Below are 14,697 nucleotides of genomic sequence, written 5' to 3' on the forward strand. Positions count from 1 at the left end.
CCGCGTTTTACAGAAGACTAGGCCAGGGAGGGGGATGGCCCCCTTCGTGCGCCCGCTAGAGCGGTTGACTCTATACCATTATTCTCATCGTTGGAAAAATGCGTTGAGGCTTCAGCAGTTCACTTCCACGCACCTAGCCGAGAACTTGAGTATCGCTTGGCAGACTAGAGAAGTCACCTATCCTGCCTACCATATCTTTCTCGCTGTACAGTACCTCGGTAGGTATCCACCTTACCCACCTGAAGTGCCTGAATGCCATGGTTTGTACATCCATCCGCGGGTAACATGAAGATATAACGAGCAATAGCCCTATATTTCGTCAGGTAGGTGACACGAGAAGCCTTCGTAAATACCTGGCAACTAACGTAGTGTACGGGGTGGGTTATGATATTAGGCATATGTTCCATGAGATCTGAGTACCTAGGTATCTCCATACATATATTTAACTTGAACTCGTGTTCCCGTCCGCCTGCATCAAGGGCATTGCGGTTGATTAGAGGCAAAATGTCCAGCCGCCGCCGAGGCGCGCCGATCGCTCCGATCGCTCCGTTGATCCTGTTGCGGGCAGCGGGGCCAACTGATAAAGCGGACATCTTGACGAAATTCGCCGTGTCATCGCCGGCGTGCGGCCGGATAACTGCTGGGGCTTGGCCAAGAGATCGCTGTTTATTCTTCTGAAAGCGCCAAGGGCTCGGGCGTTTGACGGCTATGCAGTTCAGTGTCTCCCTACCCTCCCACACTGCACGCGTTCAGTGTAGGTATCCTATCAATGCAAGGAGTGATCGTGCAACCTACAAACCCAAGACGCCTGCTGCGCAACGGTCCCAACAACTTCAATTGGTCATCTGTCGGATCGAGAATCGACTTGGCATTGCGTTCCAATGTTACATCTCCATCATGTCGAATGTGTGCCCCGGATTGGGGTTTTGCGTGGAGGTTGAGAGCACCCGCGACGAACGTTAGTCAGTGGGTCAGGGCCAGGCCCCAATCGGGCGCTCATCGCAACGGGGGCATCATTGTCGCCCCGCCTGCGTAAATTTTTTTTTATCTCGCACCTTTCCTGGAAGCTTCTCTTTGCTCGCAGCAATGCAAAGGGAACCGTTTTGGGCGATCTACCCATCGTTCTGCTTAAGCCTTCCGACGCCCTCTATTAATATAACACATGCATACACATCGACAAGCCAGCAGGGCATTTGTGCCATATTCTGCCGGTCTACCTAGCTCGTGCTCACTGGTCTCCAGCTTTGCTCTGGTCGACAAACCACTCAAATTGGACCAACCAGCGGCACAAAACACTTTGGCTCTCGGCCTGTCAGATCCTGAGAGCTGCAACCCCGGGCTTCACTCTGCTGCTTGCTGCTGGCACCTGCGTCAAGCCCGTTCGACTAAAATTCACCACCGCCTCATCGCACCAAAGTCGCGGACATGGCACATCGACTCCAGATCAGCACTCGGTTCCCTGACACACGCCTCGGGATATCCTGAAGATCAATGACAGCGGAGCCTCCCACGTGCTCGCCGGTCGAATTCCACCGCGTAAACGTGCGCAGTCGGGCCATCTCGTTGTTTCCGAGAAGACCTTAGCAGGCAGAAAGTGCAACGTCGGCATTCTCTTTGCCCTTCTGGCCTGCCGCGACGTATGCCGTGTTTGACCGCCAACAATCCGGAACGGAACGAGAATTGTTGGCATCTGACTCTCCGGGCCTCAGTCACAAACTCCAAGTCAGAGCCGAAACTGGCCCTCCTTTTTTGAGCGGGTTGGCGTTCATGAGAAGATGGCACTACTTGTGAAGACCGACCCAATTAATTGGCCGGCCGCAGACCCGTAGCCGTTAAAGAACGGGGGTGTGTGTTCACTTACTTGGGGGTCAGCGTCTCATCACAAGACCTAACATCACGGGCCAGTTCTTGACTAACCGGCCTCAATCACTCCGGGTTCTCCCGCTGTCAAGACACCACTTCAAGCACACTCGACGGCTGGGTCCGAGCGCCAACCCTCGACTCAGAATCACCAAAGTAATCGCACAGCCTACGAGCGCTCACACAACGCGCCTAGCTCATTACACGGCTGGCTGAATCCCAACAAGAACGTGCACGGTTTGTTGGGGACTCTCAACGCTACTGCATTCTGAAGATCAGAATCATCCTGATATTGAACTGTCAAAATCATAGCGGCTGCTTTTTGACAACTGCCTGGCAAAAGATGCTAGGCAAGTATAGTTCAGCCCTTGATCAGCCTTCCCGATCCTTGCGGGCGGCTCCATCCGGCGGTGCTTACGGTTCTACACTGCACTGGAGGTGCCCGTCCGGTGAAAGCGTCGTACCCTACACTAGTGTACGCTTACATACACTAGTGTAGGCCTACGAGTCAAGTCCATTTGCCGGGAATATGGAAGTCTGTTTGCAGGACATTGAGACTGCGTTTGTCTGGGTTAAGGGCATCCCGGCAACGCCGACCTCGCATGACGGTTAAACCGAAGAGTCGGTACGGTGGCTCTAGCCACGGTCTCGCCCGTTGCTTTAAAACCGGGAACCTATGACCGCTGGAGTGGCGTTCGCAACGCTTCCGTTAACTAGCCCCAGCTGGTGCCGACGACGGAAGAGGCCAAAGGGTTGTTGATCCCCCTGGTGCTAAGCTTCTCAGCGGGGGGGTCGAGCAAGTGCCGACCGAAGCGTTTACCCCGCGACTCAAGTGAGAATCGGGGCCGGGGTGCTGGCGGTGCGTCAAACAAGGGTGGGCAAACCCCCACGTTCAACCCCTCAGGTTGGCGTGGGAGTAATGCGCCTATCAACACCATCGAGTTTGTCGTTGTCATCGTCTCATGCAGTACCCCGAGTGACGAAAACAACATTTTTTCTTCAAATGCCTGACCGCTCCGTCTCGGTTGATCGTCCGGTTACGCCCACACTAGGGTGGCTGCTGCGGGCGTCGGTTCACCTCTGGTGTAGAGTCGTGAGTCCGGTGCGGATCCCACTACATCTACTGCCTGCGTCCACTAGTCGAGACTCGTCCCAAGCAAACCGGCATGGAACATTCTTAGATGGATTCGCACGAAGCTGAACCTACGAGGCAGTTTAGGCATTCTGCACGCTCAGCGTATGTATCTTGCGGAAGGTAAAGCGGCGTGGGAACACTGGGGCTTCTTGCCCCGTACCAACACGTGCGTACCGTATCTCGTTATGGTTTCCCACGCAGAGCAGGCTACTCTGGGGATTGTATGGACGATGAGGTCCAACGACGTCTCAATTGCCAAGGCGGGTACTCACTCTCTTCGTGTTTACCTACGTCCGCCGTCATTTCTACCCCGTTGGGCGCGGACGGGTGCCGCTGGCATAGATCATATTTGCTTGACCCGTTGCTGGGCGCCCGTGTTGAGAAATCGTTTTGATACTCGAGGAGACCCGGGAATCAGTAGAGGTTACATTCAATGCATAGCAGACAGTCTGTTTACGTTCTTGTGTATGTACCTATCGCGCTCGGGTTCGCGCGGTAACAGCGCCAAGATACCACGAGCACCATATGTGCTCCACGATCATATTTGTCTATATGTACAGTACACTACATATTTATCTTGGTTGGTAGTCATACTGCTCACTTGGAACTACTTGTAGGACATCAACTCCCCTTGCTGCCTGGGACGCGAGGCTCCCGTGGCGTCACCAAGAAGACGCCGAGAGCAGGAAAAGGAGCCCCCCCGTCATCATGACGAGTTTGGCTGACCCAGTCCCCCGAATGACGACGCCAAAGTTCTGTCACCTTGTACATCCTTCCTTGGCTGTGATCTCGACGGTTCCGCAGGGCGAAGACCATGGTGTACAGGATTGCAATCCGAAGTTGTATTCCGAACCTAGTAGTGCGGCACCGGAGAAGATTTTACAAGGTTTTTTGACGACTGAAGGGTCCTACCAGCTCCCTTATCCGATGACGCGCGCTGGTCGAAGCATATCTATCTACGGAGGAGTACCACAGTAGTGTAATTATGTGTTAGATCCTATTGTTGGCACTGCGTCAGTCACGAGATGCTGCATCTGCACATCCTTTTTGAGACGGGTAATTTCGTTGAAGGGCAGGTCCGAGGCCGGCAAGCAGGTCGACGTCGGTGAGTTGTCGAGACCGGACAATTACGCCCCCAGGTCCGCGCCGAGTCCCCACGCAGACGGTCGCTGAAATGGACCCGGGGGGGGTGGGGGACCCGGCTGAGTTGTCTCTCGATGACAAAGATAGACTGAGACGAGACAGTCAGGTGCCTGAGTGAATGTCGCACATTCAGGCAGACAAGACGCAGGATCAGGTAGGCGTTTTTGCATATATGTACTGTACATATGTATGTGTGTACGTCTGTACATATAAGAGACAAACGTTCACTGTAAGCAATGCCTTCTGTAAGTGAGGACAAGACAACATAAATCTTTGGCCACAGCCGCAATGTCGCAGATTGAATTTTTTTTTTTTTTTTTTTTTTTTACCTACATTCCACAGCGTCATTCCCGCCCGAGATCCGACTGCCACCCCAACATTCTACACTCATTGGTCACTACGCAACTTACGGATCACTTTGTGTGCACGGGAGACGGGAAAGAGGACATGGGAAAGGCAAATGTGGATGTCCGTGACGGCGTCCTGGTTTGCCGTGGAAGGAACCCGCCCGCCGAGTCCCGTGCCGGTGTTTGCATTCGCTCACGTTTTGGACCGGTACCCGACCTGACTGATATCTTTTGCACGTTCGGCTCGGTTCGGTTCGGTTCGGACCCGCATTCACGCAGGGCAAGCCCGTGCGATGCGGGGGGATTGAAGGGGGAGGGGTTCCCTCGGTCTCCACACCCTTCTCACTGCGCCTTCCGCTCATTCGTTAGATGTTACATCGAGGTCTTGCGTGATGAGAGCCGGCGGCTTAGTGTATCTTATAGTTTTTTTTTTTTTTTTTTTTTTTTTTTTTTTTTTTTTTTTTTTTTTTTTTTGCCAATTGTTGAAATAGCCCTGTGTCGAACACGACTTGACCACGGAGAAGAATAGAATCTCAATTGGTTTCGGAGCCGGCTCAAGAAGAACTCGGATCCGGACTCGGGTCGACTCTCTCAGGGCACGAAATTGCACGCCAAAGGTTCCAAGAATCACAGGCCGATCAGCGGAAGTGCCGAAGCGATGACCAGTCTTGAGTCTTTGAGACCGGGCGCGGACCCGGACAGGTACGGCAGCCTACTTGGGGGAGGAGACACCAGCAAAGCGCGGTGAGATTGACCTGAGCAGGCCCGTCCATGTTGTCTTTGTCGGCGCGGGAGCCGTTGGGTGTTTCTACGCCTCACGGTTACACCATGTAAGCGATCTCCTGAGAGCCGTCGACGCCCGTCTGTATCTGCATGTTGACGAACCGGCCAGCCATCGCACAACATCCACGTCTCGCTCATAGCCCGCTCCAATTACAAGGCCCTCGCCGAGAATGGCGTCCAGCTGCAAACCCGCACGTTTGGCGACTATGTCTTCCGCCCGCACGCCGTCTTCCCCTCGGTAGCCGCTGCTGCCGTCAACCCGCAGTCGGCGGGCGCCGGGCCCCGCGAGTGGGACTACATCATCGTCACCACCAAGGCCCTGCCCGACCGCTCCGACGACAGCGCCCTCATCGCGCCCCTGGTCGGGCCCAACTCCTGCATCGTGCTGATCCAAAACGGAGTCGGCGTCGAGCAGCCCTACCGTGCCCGCTTTCCGACCACGCCCATCATCAGCGCCGTGACCGTCATCTCGGCCGAGCAGACGTCCCCCGGGGCGATCCGCCAGAACCGCTGGACCCGCATCCACCTCGGTCCCTACTCCAACTCGGCCTCCTTTTCCTCCTCCTCTCCGTCAACACTACCACCACCACCACCACCACCACCATCATCATCATCATCATCATCATCATCATCAGGGGCCCACGCTCCCAAAGAAGATGACACAACTGGTGCGCTAACCCCGACCGGCTCCTCCCCCCGCGAAAGTAGCCCTGCAGGCACCGACGGCAACAGCGACAGCGACGAGGCGATCAGCCGGCTCCAGGCCGTCGGCAGCCATCGCGCGGCGCTCCTGGCCGACTGGTGGGCGCGCCTGGGGGGGATCCGGGATGCGGAGCTGGCGGAGGACGAGCTGGGGCTGCAGGCGATCCGGTGGCACAAGCTGTGCATCAACGCGGCCTTCAACCCGTCGGCGGTGCTGTCCGGGGGCCGCGGCAACGCCGACATGGTGCGCGACCCGGAGCTGAGGCGGCACCTGGCCGGGGTGATGCGCGAGATCTGGGAGGCCGCGCCCCGGGTGCTCGGCGGGCGCGCGTTCCCGCCCTCCGCCGCCGCCGGCCCGGACCGCATCCTGGCCAGCACCGAGCGCAACGTCGGCGCCCGCCCCAGCATGCTGCTCGACTGGGAGGCCGGCCGGCCCATGGAGGTCGAGGTCATCCTCGGGAACCCCCTGCGGATCGCGAGGGCCCGCGGCGTCGAGATGCCCCGGCTACAGACGGTCTACGCGCTGGTGAGGAGCATGCAGGAGGTCAGGGACGGGAAGAAGAAGAGGGAAGGGAAGCTGTGAAAACAAAGCTGGGGGAACCGGCTGGGTGTCGGGGCCGTTGTGTCTGGCCGGCATTGCTTCTGACTTTGGTCTGGTCACGCCCAACCGGAGCTACAACCTAGGTGGCCGACGACTTCATCGGGTGGGTGGGGAACACAGAGTCCGCTTCGAGCCCGGCGCGAGAGATACGAGTACTCGGTCTGGTACTACTCGCTTAGCAACCAGTCGCGCGGGGCACGCTGTTTCTGTTTCTCAAGGTCGAGTACCCGGGGACCAGCCTGCCGTTGGTGGTAGCAGATGGCCAACCAGGGCACGGCGAGGTGGATCCAGCAGGAGTTTACGCCGACGCCGGCGACTTCTTTTAGTACCGTCTCGGTTACGTATACAGCTATGAAGAGCAGTGTAAGGGAGAACACGGTTTATGTTGATGATGTTACTGTCACCAAGGTTGGGTCGATGGGGTACGTGGCGTTGTTGAACATAGTGTTTGGGAAAAGGGGGTGCGGGGCGGGGGCGGGTTGTCGTCCATAGTCCACAATTTGAGGTGTCGTGAGATCTGCATTCTCTATAATTACTTATCTTCTGGCCTTATCTCGCAACGGGTGTCCTCCTGGTGCTCATGTGGTGGAGCTTCCCAGTATCAAAGCGCGGAGTCATTGTTCGATTAGTCGTCATATTATAATATAGTTTGATCGAGTAATATTTTGGGTGTTGATGAGGGCGGTGATTTCTTCCTCGAGGGGCTTCTCGAAGGCTTTGCCGAGGATGATTTGCCCTGGCGATGAAGTGGAAAAGGGGCTTGCCCTTGATGCTCTCGAGGATGTACTGCGCGTAGGCCAACAGGAGCAAGAGCGCCTGCCGGTAACGTTGGGCTCTGCTGCGGGCCAGATTTGGGAAGAACCTTCACTTCGGCCCCTGGATCGGCCCCCCTACTCCCCCAACTGGTCCGAGTGGCAGCTTTGTTTGGCGTGCTTCGTGGCTGTATGTGATGCTCGACGGCGTCGTGTAGACAGTGGACCCGACTGAGCCGCACAACCGTCCAGGCGCAACAAGTGCGGCGCAGCGACCAGTTGAGCACCTCCAACAAACGGTATCCCCACTAAACCTTGGATGTTCTGCGTCGTCCCGGAAGGATGCGGCAAAGAATGGGAAGCGGCATGTGAGATGGGACACAAGAAGGGATGAGAGATGGGATGTGAAAATGCGCACACATGGGACGAAAGGCATGGCAGACAGTCCTGCGGTTAAGCACAACGACGACCCCGGAAAAGTCTGAAACCAACACGGCAAACATGTACCCGCCGCATGACCGCCAGCCACGGCCCCGGCCCGAGAGACCCCCTGAACGCCAGCAGCTTGGGATGAGAATCGGCATGAACCCCGTTCTATTACGTCTGACTGCCTATGAATTGACCTTGCGGCAGTACGCTTTACTCTAATGGATACTTAATATCTTATAACTAGTTAACCAAGTTAACTAACTATAACCATATTTATAGTAGACCTATATTCTAACTAGGACAAGCCGAGGAAATGTTCTGGTACCGAAGCCGTGTTGTTGTTCATTACACTCATGCACAGTTACCTGGGGCTCCCTCGCGGTAGTAGGCAACGGTGGAAGAGCGAGAGGATAGTCCGTGGTCGTAACTTAGGTACCCTGGTGGTTGTGCCGGATGCACGCCCGCCGTTGGGCGCGGCGCCAGTGTGTCAAGGGTGGTTCCTTCGCAGTTAGTAAGAGTGGAAAACGACACCACAACTCCCAGGTATCTACTCGTAAATGGCAGAGTCGCGTACTAGGCCGCAGAACAAACGAGAACGAGTTAAGTAATACTTAATAATCTCGGTACATTTCTGCTTGCTAGAGTACAAGGCTGAAATGATACCCCCCTAACTCCTGATGACCCTCGCTTGCCTGATGCAGTCGACTTCGACCAGCCAATGTCGCCTGCTCAAGTACAAAACTAAAGAATAAGCCGCCGGTGCCACCTCTCGGTCTGTGATGGGAGAAACAGTCAGTCCTGTCTCACTCTTTGCGGGCACGGGTAATCAACACTTCCCCCTCGTGACTAGTCGTCAGAGACAGCATCGAGAGAAACTCACCTGTCGAGACTGGTATACTACCTGGCGGGCAACGGATCCCTTAGTTCGAATGAAAGCTTGAGTCCGAGCTCGAACTATAGTAGCCGGAGTCGTGATTAAGACACCAATCACAGAGTTCAGTGCCCCTGGTGCGGCTGACGTTGTCATCCGTGGCCCGGCACGTTGGCCCCCTCGGTCGACTCCGGCATCGTATCATGCCGCTTTCCACAACATTTGTACAACCGTTACGGCGGCGGAGAATCTGGGTATAACTGCACATCTTGGGTATAGATAAGCTGGAGAGGTTATTGACAGATTGGTAGGTAAAAGAGGTTGGTAGGTACTAGGGAAGAGTGGCCTGTCACTTGAAGAAGTAGAGGATGTCTCGTGAATAGTTGATGGTGCTTGCTTGACAACGAAGAGCCGTCATTCTCTCGATCGTCCTTGAACCTTTTATCTCTCGGGGGGGGGGGGGGGGGCTTTTGGGGGGGGGGCGGGGGGGGGGGGGGGGGGGGGGCCTTCTGGCGCAGGGCCAGGGAGGAGGGCGTCCCACCTCGGCTTGCTCCAGATAACCGCCCACCCCCACCTCCCGGGGCGTCTAAAATCAGATCAAGGCCAGCTCTGGAAGCAAAGCACTGGAAAGGTTTGATAATCCAAGGTTTGGTCAGAGAGACGCCGACGTGGGTGGCCTTCGAAGCGGCCTTAGGTGCGTCTCAGGGGACCCTCACACGGTGGCAGAGCAGGTCGGAAAAGGGATTTGGAACAGAAGTGTGACATGAGCGCCGCTCAAAATCATAGGATGTGTGATCGGGGAGGGAAGCAGCCGGCCGAGAGCCGTGAACCATGATACCTGTTTGAGCGCCTGTCAGACATGACGCCGGGGTTCAGGTCATGGACTCAGGTCATGGCCAGGGAGTGCCACTGCGCTGCCACCAGATTCCAGAAGTTGGGAGAACCCCTGGCTGCGCTGTTGGCGCGCGGCAATCGGCATGACAACCAACCTGGAACTGGGAGAGGCGGCGTTCGGGGCCAAAGGACCATATATCCATTTATAGGTGGCTTGTTGGTGTGTTTCTTGAGTGGGGCAGCGTAACAGTGTTGGTCCCTGGCCAGGTATACACACACACAGGGCAACTAATACCAATTGACCATACATTTCGCAGATATGTCCTGATCTCCTTATAGCCCATGCAGTAATCATTCCAGCTTATGCTCCCTCTTTTGCCATTTCTCTGCGGCTTCTCGTAGGTTAGTAGGATTGTTAGTAGGCTGGCTTGAAGGGGATTCTCCAAGTGTTCAACGTCCTATTCTCGGCGGCTGAAGCAGTGCCCGCTATCCGTGGCACGTGGTGATGAGTGCGAGTTCGGCGGAAAGTGGTAGATGGCTGGTAGGGTGATTTACTCGGCCTGTGGTTGGGTCGCGTCGAGTCGGCCCGTGGCCATTGCGAACTATAGGTAACTATAGTGTGGCCCACTTTCGGTTGTTAGCGCGCGCCTGATAACTAAGCCAAGGCAGTCTTGCAGACTGTATATCCTGTACCATTCCTGCCCTGCCGAAACCTTCCAAGTTCCCAGGTTATGTCACGCCCCCGCATCATCCATCCTAAGGCCCCTTAGTCGTATCTAACCTCTAACACAACGTGCCCTACACTTTTTTATTTCATTCTACAATGCCCGGAGACAGAGAGTACCACATAGATGACGTGACCCGTACGGCCTTGCAGACCAAGGCCGGCGTACGGTTTCTTCTCCGCGCCAAACTGAAGGCCGAGTCTCGACACTCTTCGGATGTCATCCCTTGGGCACAAAACCTCTCGGAAAAGGTCACCAAGGCCATGGCGGAAGCAGCCGGGCACCAACTGACCCATTTCGCCATACACTTAAACGTGATCAAGCTACAAAGCCGCCGGCCGTACGCGCTTATCTGCTACGATCTCTTCCTCCATGAATCCGACAACGACTTACGAAGCCAGTTCTCTCAAAACCCTAATCAACCAATCCACGAGATCATCAAGCGGGCGAATAGCTACTATATCATCAGGAGCAAGCGGCTAGACGATATAGTAGCAAGCGAGTATAAGCACCTGCAGGAGTGCGATAACGGACCGCAGCCGTACTTCAAAGATACCCTCCATCCGCCCCTGTATGTCGATGGGAGGCGGATCGAGCGGCCTAAGGACGGAACGCGTCATCCAGACGAACCGGAAGGATGGGATTGGGAGCGGGGTTGGGTGTTTGGGCCGGAAGAGGATAAGTTGAAGGAGGACGGGGACGAGGTAGAGAAGTGACCTCGGGAACAGTTGGTGGGAGAAGGGCAGGGCTTTCTATCCTTACAAGCACATGTAGAAGATCGTGATCTTATTGAGTAGTCAAGCTCCGTAGTCGAGGTCTTCTGTCCCCTTGTCGAGGCAGGCTATAAGGGCATCGGTAGTATTTCAACTCGAAAGCCTCCTAGCAAGAAAGTAAGCCTACGTGTCTCGGGCGAAGGTGAAGTTTGTCCGAACGATATCTACGAATCGACAGGGTCTGCTGCAGATGATAGACAACACAGTGTTCAAATTTCACAATAGGTGCAGTTCGTCTCTATAGACACGTGTGCCATCATCAAACAGGGTCAGGTATCCCTCGAACACGCGGATAGTGCTGTAGTCGCCGGGTATCGCCGCGGCGGGCCATTCCAACTAGGACCATCGCAACTTCCGTCTCGCCTCCGCCATACGCTGGATAACTTCTAGCCGCTGAGGCAGTACGTCTCAATATCATCTGGCTCAACAGCTCCTTAGCTGAACGGCGCAGAGGATAAATAACGGACGCAGAATAGGGCCATATCGGCGTAGAGATTTGCCAACACAAATCTGCCTGTCTGCAGCAAACACCTGTGTGTTTGTCAGTGTCCAGCGTTCTGTCACCATTACTCCAGAGGACAAAGGCTACTCACGCTCGGGCAGTCTCGTAGACAAGTTCCACCATCTCGTCAGGCACAAAAAGATTGCCCAAGACAATCTTGGCGTAGAGGAACATACGTGGTTACTATAAGTATCCAATCGAAGGATCATCAGGGAGTTTGAGACCCACCCTTGGCTGTTGAAGACACTCTCTAGGTGATGTCGAGCCTGGTGGTCTCGTCGGCCCTGTCTCTTCCAGCGTCAGGGTCGTAGCCTGGGCCGTCCATAAGCGACTCAAGCCACTTCCTCCTGCGCGTCCTCAGCTCCCAAGTGTGAGCCGTCGCATTCATCAAGCCCGTCCACAGCAACGAAACAGAAAGTTTGTACTTTCAGGGCCATTTCGGCAAGGCCGCGTAGCAAAGAAACAGACCGGACTGTGCGCTGGTCGGCCTCCATCACACGCCGGTACGCAATGTCCAAGACCACTTCGCCCTGGCGAGCCACTTGCCAAATCAACAAGAGTAGCATAGCGGCAAATGTGCATTTCTCGGTCTGGTGGGCTTGAAGAAAAAGTAAAGCACTAGGAACTTGCGGCTGTTGTCGCTAGCAGTCTCCTACAAACCCTGGAGCAGCCTAATTACTGCAGCAGAGAGAATGGTTTTGCCTGTGCCAGGGATTCCGTTCAGGTAAAGCGTACGATGCTCACTAGTACCGTGTTTGACCAATATCTAAAGGCAGTCTGTAATTGGAGCTAGTCGCCGGATCTCGAGTCTGTACGCTCCTTTGATGCTTGTTCCAGATCAGATTCGGTGTCGGGCAGTTCAAGCTTGGAAAGGACAAACTGCAGCTCTCGGTCAAAACTCTCGCGATATAAAAGGGCTTTAGTAGCTACCCGAGACTAGGATAGCCGTTCTTGATCCATTTGGCGTAGGAAGATGCCTTCGGGGATGTAGAGGATGCACTGGACGATATTTGGGTGTGGGTGCTCCATCAGGACGCGATACACCGCCTTCTCGGCCTCAATTTTCTTGCCGCTCTCTTCCATTTCCTCAATCTGCTCGGGACGAGATCCTGGCGCGGAAAGAGAACCGCCATCGCGGTTGCGCGGAACGCGTTCTGGAGGAATCGATGGGTGCGAACGAAGTAGAATGGGCGACGCCTTCCGGCCTCCGTCGTCGGCGCCGTTTGGAGTCGTTACGGAGACGGCCCTGGTCCGGGAACGCGAACGGGATCTCGTCCGGCAAACATCGGGCGAGCGAGTCTGCTGAGTCAGCAACCGTAGTCGTGTAACGCTGAGATTTTGCTTCTTTCTATCTATCATCAACAGCACTACTCACTCTGGTATTAGGTAGGGCTGGTCCTTTGACGTAAAACGCAGACCAAGTATATCTTTTCTTTTAATCACGTTGTAAGAAAAAGGCCTGCGACAGCCAGAGGTTCTAGGTTCTGTATCAAGGATGGGCAAGTTGGATCATGCCTCGCTGTCTGTTTGCGAAGCTTGTCCGGAAGCCAAGCCTGCCAAGAGACCGTGGAGAGATGTACAAGAACAGCAGAGTTCAGCTCCAAAACGCGTTGTGTACGAAGCATCACTGACTGACAAGGGCCTCGTCCAATTATACAGCGTTGTTGACCTGTCCTGCTCTTGCTGCATTGCGTGTCGGTCGGTGTCGCGCATGGCATGACAGGAGCATCGCAATGACGAGCTCAACCCTACACAGGGGTATCACACTACTGGATACCGAGTACAGAGGTTGGAGGTCGAAAGTGTGCAGAGCGCAGCAACGGAGTTCCCGAGACAATAACTCTGTTCAGTAGTGTTTGGTAAAGATCCATACTGCAGCTCAAGAGGATAAATATCGATTCGCTCCAACGTTAAGATGCGACGTGTGCCTCATGATGTGCCAGGTGTCACCCGCTGCTCACATGGCGCTTCATCAACCAGGTGAGGTGCGGATACTGGGCTACTCGTATCTGTAGTACGATGTAAGTAGGGAGAGGCCTCCATGGAAAGTAGGAACTCGGGCGGATTGCCTCGGGTGCTCAACACAGTCCCTGCTGCAACTTTACCCCACGCCTCAACTGTTGTGGGGCGGTCTATGCTCCACGCTACAGCATGTCGCATCAGATAGCCTGCTAATGGGCGACCCCAACAAAGACCCTGATGATGACCTTACTGAGGTAGTGTACCTTATCCACAGCTACTTCGTCCTGTATGTACAGTACAGTACAGTACAGTACAGTACATACATCTGTCCACTGCGGAAACACGACTACGTAGTGTAGTTAGGGCCTCGTGCGCTTGAGCCCCCGAGAATAACCACTGACGAAAGACCGGCGCTTTCCTCTTCTCTGCGGCGTAAGACGGTGAATTTCGGTGAAAGCAACACGACTTTGTATGTGCATAGATACCTGGGTAATCCGTACATACACTAAAGTGGACAACAGCGCCGATAGCCCCCCCCGTTGATCAAGATATTCCTGATGCAACCTGAGGGAGATGGGGACAAGCCATAAAAAGATTGCGTGTGATTAGCCCCGTGGGTGTGAAGTTGGCTGTGCTGCACTGTAACTAATCCGTAGCAGTGTACGGATTAGTAGCTGTACGAGTAGTCCGTTCCTTGCGTAGTGTAATTTGCGCACTCGGCTACTCTTGACACACGTTCGGGACACCAGATGCGAGATGCAGGCTGCAGATGAGGTTATTTAAGCGCGCCCGCTCTCGATGCGACATTGGCTCCTCCAGACGCCAGGAAAGCAACCGCGTCCCGTCAGGGTTACATGCTACAAAACGAGAAAAACCTCCCCGGCTTGTCTTTTTGCGCACAGCCATGATGATCCTTGTTGCCCGTGATGAAAAAGCGCTCGAGTCTGCCGCCTCCGTTAACAAGCAAGTACGGATTACAGCAGAGAGATTGGAAGCTCGGGGCAGGATGATGGGAGTTCCTTAAACCAAGCTTTGCGGGTCCTTGTCTCAGGTGGCACGGAGGACGGGAGGCGGAGAAGCAGAGCGGAGGCTACGCCCCATAACTAATAACTTAGGCTAGCGGAGTGCACTGTGCATACATACGAAGTAATCCGTACTACACTAGTACATACATACCTCCCTAGTGTATGTATGTATGTATGTAGTCCGTACAGTACATACCAAGTAACGGATTGCACTTGGACCAGGGGGGTTTGAGAGTGGGTGCGACGCGAGCGA

The 14,697-nt window shown here is 54.9% G+C and overlaps 5 protein-coding genes across 5 annotated transcripts; 2 read left to right on the forward strand and 3 right to left on the reverse strand.

Moving 5' to 3' along the window:
* Positions 1–4,374: 4,374 nt before the first annotated feature.
* Positions 4,375–8,047, forward strand: P884DRAFT_271832 (ketopantoate reductase PanE/ApbA-domain-containing protein; the record flags this gene model as incomplete). Its single annotated transcript, XM_069442472.1, has 10 exons — positions 4,375–4,383; positions 4,481–4,624; positions 5,015–5,187; positions 5,249–5,315; positions 5,378–6,496; positions 6,751–6,896; positions 6,934–6,993; positions 7,273–7,513; positions 7,765–7,955; positions 8,032–8,047. 10 exons carry the CDS (start codon positions 4,375–4,377, stop codon positions 8,045–8,047), a joined length of 2,166 nt encoding a protein of 721 aa, XP_069295181.1.
* A 2,110-nt stretch (positions 8,048–10,157) lies between these two features.
* P884DRAFT_61931 (uncharacterized protein) lies at positions 10,158–11,143 on the forward strand. Its single transcript, XM_069445990.1, has one exon. It carries the CDS (start codon positions 10,281–10,283, stop codon positions 10,896–10,898), a length of 618 nt encoding a protein of 205 aa, XP_069295182.1. The 5' UTR covers positions 10,158–10,280; the 3' UTR covers positions 10,899–11,143.
* An 89-nt stretch (positions 11,144–11,232) lies between these two features.
* Positions 11,233–11,655, reverse strand: P884DRAFT_262885 (uncharacterized protein). Its single transcript, XM_069441699.1, has 2 exons — positions 11,549–11,655; positions 11,233–11,486 (listed from the first exon to the last, which is right to left on the reverse strand). The coding sequence occupies exons 1-2, from the start codon at positions 11,629–11,631 to the stop codon at positions 11,390–11,392; spliced, it is 180 nt and encodes a 59-aa protein (XP_069295183.1). The 5' UTR covers positions 11,632–11,655; the 3' UTR covers positions 11,233–11,389.
* Positions 11,656–11,789: 134 nt separating this feature from the next.
* P884DRAFT_207300 (uncharacterized protein) lies at positions 11,790–12,023 on the reverse strand (the record flags this gene model as incomplete). The annotated part of the gene is made up of 1 exon (XM_069438780.1): positions 11,790–12,023. One exon carries the CDS (start codon positions 12,021–12,023, stop codon positions 11,790–11,792), a length of 234 nt encoding a protein of 77 aa, XP_069295184.1.
* Position 12,024: 1 nt separating this feature from the next.
* On the reverse strand, positions 12,025–13,146 carry P884DRAFT_293947 (uncharacterized protein; the record flags this gene model as incomplete). Its single annotated transcript, XM_069444247.1, has 2 exons — positions 12,025–12,756; positions 13,090–13,146. 2 exons carry the CDS (start codon positions 13,144–13,146, stop codon positions 12,394–12,396), a joined length of 420 nt encoding a protein of 139 aa, XP_069295185.1. The 3' UTR covers positions 12,025–12,393.
* Between the last annotated feature and the right edge of the window lie 1,551 nt (positions 13,147–14,697).

The sequence above is a fragment of the Thermothelomyces heterothallicus genome (assembly GCF_042370625.1).
Source record: "Thermothelomyces heterothallicus CBS 202.75 unplaced genomic scaffold P884_scaffold_23, whole genome shotgun sequence".
In the NCBI taxonomy this organism is placed as follows: Eukaryota; Fungi; Ascomycota; class Sordariomycetes; order Sordariales; family Chaetomiaceae; genus Thermothelomyces; species Thermothelomyces heterothallicus.

What these genes read in the sequence shown, in the direction of transcription:
- P884DRAFT_61931 (XM_069445990.1), top strand. Translation starts at nt 10,281, where the DNA reads ATGCCCGGAGACAGAGAGTACCACATAGATGACGTGACCCGTACGGCC.
- P884DRAFT_262885 (XM_069441699.1), bottom strand. Translation starts at nt 11,631, where the DNA reads ATGTTCCTCTACGCCAAGATTGTCTTGGGCAATCTTTTTGTGCCTGAC. An exon ending in GTCTACGAGACTGCCCGAGC is followed by an intron (nt 11,487 to 11,548) that starts GTGAGTAGCCTT and finishes ACAAACACACAG; the next exon opens with GTGTTTGCTGCAGACAGGCA.